This window comes from Mus musculus, chromosome 2 (genome assembly GCF_000001635.26).
Source record: "Mus musculus strain C57BL/6J chromosome 2, GRCm38.p6 C57BL/6J".
Classification (NCBI taxonomy): Eukaryota; Metazoa; Chordata; class Mammalia; order Rodentia; family Muridae; genus Mus; species Mus musculus.
The window spans coordinates 88524980-88530435 of NC_000068.7; the positions used below are offsets into that span (position 1 = coordinate 88524980).

The following is a 5456-nucleotide window of genomic DNA, read 5'->3' on the forward strand; positions in this document are numbered from 1 at the left end:
TGACACAATTGTTCCTCCCATGGGAATGCAAATACTTTCAGCTCCTTCAGTCCTTTCTCTAACACCTCCATTGGGTATCCAATGGAGTATCCATTGGACTGTGCTCAGTCCAATGGTTGGCTGGGAGCATTCTTCTGCTTCTGTATTTGTCTGACTCTGGAAGAACCTTTCAGGAGACAACTATGTCAGGCTCTGTTAGCAAGCACTTCCCCGTATTCACAATAGTGTCCAGGTTTGTTGACTGTACATGGGATGGATCCCCAGGTGGCATAGTAATCACCTTTTCAAAGGAAGAACAAACTACACTAGAATATCAACAGAAATCAAATTTCCTAACAACACTAATATTTTTCATTCCTCAAATTCAAAAGATTTAATCCAATCCAGTAAGTTTCTGAGTCATTGGAAAATCTCATTGAGACATAGGTATCTATGTTGACATTTAAAAAGATTCTTCAGGGGTTTCAGGACAAAGGCAAATGAGAAAACAGCATGGGGAGAATCAAGGAATTTCAACATCTGGACATTGATCTCAATATGCCATTTCTTTCTTTGTAGGTTAAACATTTGTAAGCTACTTCTTACCTACTGCAGACATTGACATCATGTATAACCATACGATGACTGAATTCATTCTGTTTGGGTTGACACAGGATCCAGAACAACAGAAGGCAATATTTGGAGTCTTCTTGATTCTTTACCTTATGACTTTAATGGGGAACTTTCTCATAATGGTGACCATTAAGATGAGTCAGACACTTGGGAGTCCCATGTACTTTTTCCTCTTCTATTTATCTTTCGCTGATGCTTGCTTCTCTACAACTACAGCACCTAGATTGATTGCAGATGCCCTATTGCAGAAAAAAATCATTACCTATAATGAATGTATGACTCAGGTCTTTGCAGTTCACTTCTTTGGGTGCATGGAGATCTTTGTGCTTATCCTCATGGCCTTTGACCGCTATGTAGCAATCTGTAAGCCTCTAAGATATACAGCTATAATGAGCCAACATATCTGTGGTGTATTAGTGATTCTTGCCTGGATAGGGTCGTGTATTCACTCTTCAGCACAGATTTTCTTAGCCTTAAGACTACCATTCTGTGGCCCAAATGTGATTGATCACTATTTCTGTGATTTGCAGCCCTTACTGAAACTTGCCTGCATGGATACTTATGTGATAAATCTGCTAGTTGTATCTAATAGTGGTGCAATATGTACGGTAAGTTTCATAGTACTGCTTATCTCCTATATTGTAATCTTATACTCTCTGAGAAGCCACAGTGCAGAAGGAAGACGAAAGGCCTTGTCTACATGCACTTCTCATATCATTGTGGTGATCTTATTTTTTGGTCCTTGTATATTTATATACACATGGCCACCAACCACTTTTCCAATAGACAAAATGGTATCTTTGTTTTATACAATTGGAACACCTGTGCTCAACCCTCTTATCTATACTCTGAGGAATGCAGAAGTAAAACATGCCATGAAAAAGTTATGGGGTAATAAAGTGTGACTATACTTGATAAAGAATATATGAAGCTTCTAGTTATAGCTACTAAGGAGTTAATTTTGATACATGAATTAAAAAAATAAAGCGTTTCTGAGAATATAAAATCAAGATATCTGTCTTTTATATGTGTGTAGGAACAATAATCTAGGACCTGTGACATAGCTTACTGATTAGATATGCTTTTATCCAAGCTTGATGAGAGAATAAATTTCCATAAGTTGTCCTCTGACCTTCTCATATGTGTCATGTGTACATACATATATATAGTTACAAAAGTAAATACATGCAAGAAACTTGATAAGCAATATTGTACACACATTCACACACATATACACATATACATATATAAATAGGTAAATAACTAATTAAAAATAATAGTATTTATGGTGTGAAAGTGTGTAAATATATAACTTTTAAAGACTTTATCCTAATCTATTTTGAATATATTCATACAGATAAGTCAATACAATACAGAATTGTTATCTTGACAAACTAAGGATTAGAAGGCATTGTTTTAGAAATCAATAACCTCGTTTCTCCATGGGGGATTTCAATAATAGAAAATTGATATACTGCAACAAAACTTCAAATACATGTAACTCTAGACCTTACTGAAAAGATAGTTAACCTCCAGTGAGTGGTATTGAAAGGAGAAGTCTTTTGCTTGGATGTAAATTTGAGATCTTTCACATTGCCTTTGCAAAAGTAGGGTCAGAGGAGGTGATATTTATGCTGTTCGAATTTTCAGATAAAGAAAGAAGACCATTGTATGATGGGGTGTGAGAGACAAACAAAGGGATAGAGGGCATGGGGAGACATACAGGAATCTTGATTCTCTCCTGGGAGAGAGAAAGAACATCATCACCCTTATTGTTTCAACTATGTAAATATATGAAGAAATAAATGGAAACTCTGGATATGAATATTTTAGCCTAGAATAGGTTAACTTATTAACACCACATGAGTACCAGAAATGATAAAAGGGAAGAGGATTTTTTTGTTTGTTAGCTATAAATAGTACATGAAAATTAGACACTTATATTTTAAAGAATGAAAATCAGACCTAGAGTTTATCCCCTTTAGACCTTTAGCTATATTAGTGTTTTAAATGATTTATTTTCATTTTAAAGGATGTAATCAATATAATTATAATTCAAATTCATTCTTGCTTCTTCATATCACAATAAAGCATAGCTATCCTATTTCACTATGACAGGTTATGAATTACATTAAAATGCACAAGTACCACTTCAAGTGATAATAGCCTGCTGCGGTACAATTCAGTGGGAGGTAGGTTAGTTACTATTCAGAAGGTCTTGGGTGCCATCCAGAGAACAAATGAGAAAAGGATGATGAAAAGGACACTGTACTGTGTATATATGAGTATTTTCCATTTAGCACTGGCATATGTATGACCCTGCAAATTTTTTCTAACAATTTCATTATGAAGAAGTTATAGCAGAGCAAGCATTGATATCCCCAGTGGATATTTCTCAGACTTTCTTGTCTCCTATTCACAAATGTCAATTTTTGTCTCTATCATTTGCATATGAATACTCATTATTTTCATTATTTATATCTTCGAGTTTTGTTTTCAATACTCATGAAGATTTTTAAACAAAATCACTTCTTTTTGTCAGTACTTTTTATTGGATATTTTATTTATTTACATTTCAAATATTATCCATTTTCCTGGTTTCCCCTTCAGAATCCCTCTCTCTTATTCCCTTATCCTTGCTTCTGTGAGAGTGTTCTTCTACCCACCTACCCACTCCCACCTCACTGCCCTTGAATTACCCTACACTCGGCCATCAAGCCTTCACAGGACCAAGGGTCTCTCCTCCCATTGATGCCAGATAAAGCTATCCCCTGCTACATATGTGGCTGGAGCCATGGATTTCTCAATGTGTACTCTTTGGTTGGTGGTATAGTCATTGGGAGCTCTGGGGTGTCTGGTTGGTTGATATCTCTGTGTGGTTGCAAAATCCTCAATTCATTCATTCCTTTCTCTAACTCCTCCACTTTTTAAGTGAATAGGTCAGAAACTGATAAACATTTATTTCTCATGTTTTGATGTTCCTTCAAACTTCATATAATAATAAATGCCAGTTTACCAACCTTTAGATGCAAACTCACATAGTGTAAATAAAAGGTCTTAACATTAGGTAACATGGAATTCCAAATTCCAGAGATATTAAATAAGACTTTCATTCAAAACTTAAATGTTCAATTTAAATGTACCAATTCCAACTGCAATATGTTGACTGTCACAAAAAAAAAAATGTGGAATGTCCTAAAAGATATTCATCTGGGCAGGTCTGTGTGGGATGATCCAGCTTATGTTGATTAGGCAGGTAGACACCCCTTAGCTGTAGATATTTCAACTCCATGGCATGGGGGTCTTGTGGACTGAAGAAAAAGAGGAAGATTTTGATTTTTCTGTCTTTGATTCCTGACTGTGGATGCAATCTTCTTAGTTGCCCTAGGCTATTGCCATCATGACTCTCTTGCTATATGAGGACCATACCATCAACCTGGAGGACAGAATAAACCATTGTGTCTTCAACTTAATCTATGAGATTTTCCATAATAATATGAATTATATTAATAATATGAACTAATAAAAACCATTGCTTTTTTCCTATAGCATAGTTCTATAACAAATGAATACACCAACTAACTAGTTATTTCAAAACAGCTGGTAGAAAAATTTAAGAGTGCTATCAATACAAGGAAGTTATAGCTGCTTGAGGATTAGGAATATGCCCATTTCCCTGTTCTGGTCATTACACATACTTAAAACATATTTTGCTTGCATAATATTGCACATATGTTAAAATGTAATACTTTACTCAATACCTTTTATAATTATCATGTGACAAAATATATTCAAATACTATAAATTAAGTGTCCAAACTTTCATATTTTCAAAGTATTAAAAGTTACTCTCAATTTTTGGCTAAGATCTAAAATCTTAAAATGAGAAAGACAGACAATCTCTAAGAAGACAAGTGAGGGAGATGTATGTAGAAGTCAGGAACACCTTGTTTGAACTATTGATTTATAAACTGATTCACTGATTTTAGACTTGGCAGATATTGGCGGGGGTGTATCCTTCCTTCTCTTACGAGATATTTTGGCCTCTCAAAATTATTTCCCTGACATATCTAATTATTAATCATTGTGTAAAAGAAACTAAGCCTTGGTATAAGAAGACCCTCTCTTACCTCTTCAAAATTCCCTCTTTCCATTTGGGTACCTTCCTATAAGAGTTCTCTGTGGCTCTCTATGATCAGTAAATGGAAAATATCAATACCTTTCTAGCCCCTGGAAAACAGTAATGAATACTGCCCTTACAGAACAGGGTCAACTAGAAACTTTCATCCATATCTTCAGCAAAGTCAAAGTCTGCATGATTCTTTTTTTTTTTTTAAATTGGATATTTTCTTTATATACATTTCAAATGTTACTCCTTTCCCAGTTTTCCCCAAAACCCCACTATCCCATGCCCCTGCTTCTATTAGGGTATTACCCTACCTACCTCCTGCCTCCCCACAATCTCATTCCCCTACACTGGGGCATCAACCCTTCACAGGACCAAGGGCTTCTCCCATCGATGTCCAACAAGGCCATCTTCTGCTACATATGTGGCTGGAGCCATAGGTCCCTCCATGTGTATTCTTTGGTTGGTGGTTTAATCCCTGGGAGCTCTGTGGAGACTGGTTGGTTGATGTTGTTCTTCCTATGGGGTAGCAAACTCCTTCAGCTCCTTCCATCTTATCTCTAACTCCTCCAATGGGGACCCTGTGCTTTGTTAAATGGTTGGCTGCAAGCATCTGCCTCTGTATTTGACAGGCTCTGGCTGAACCTCTCAGGAGACAGCTATACCAGGCTCCTGTCAGCATACAGTTTTTGGCATCCACGATAGTGTCTGAGTTTGGT

At 36.1% G+C, this 5456-nt stretch overlaps 1 protein-coding gene across 1 annotated transcript; it reads left to right on the forward strand.

The window, feature by feature from the left end:
- The first annotated feature begins 521 nt into the window (after positions 1-521).
- Olfr1186 (olfactory receptor 1186) lies at positions 522-1611 on the forward strand. Its single transcript, NM_146530.2, has one exon. The coding sequence runs from the start codon at positions 606-608 to the stop codon at positions 1515-1517; it is 912 nt and encodes a 303-aa protein (NP_666741.2). The 5' UTR covers positions 522-605; the 3' UTR covers positions 1518-1611.
- Positions 1612-5456: the final 3845 nt, after the last annotated feature.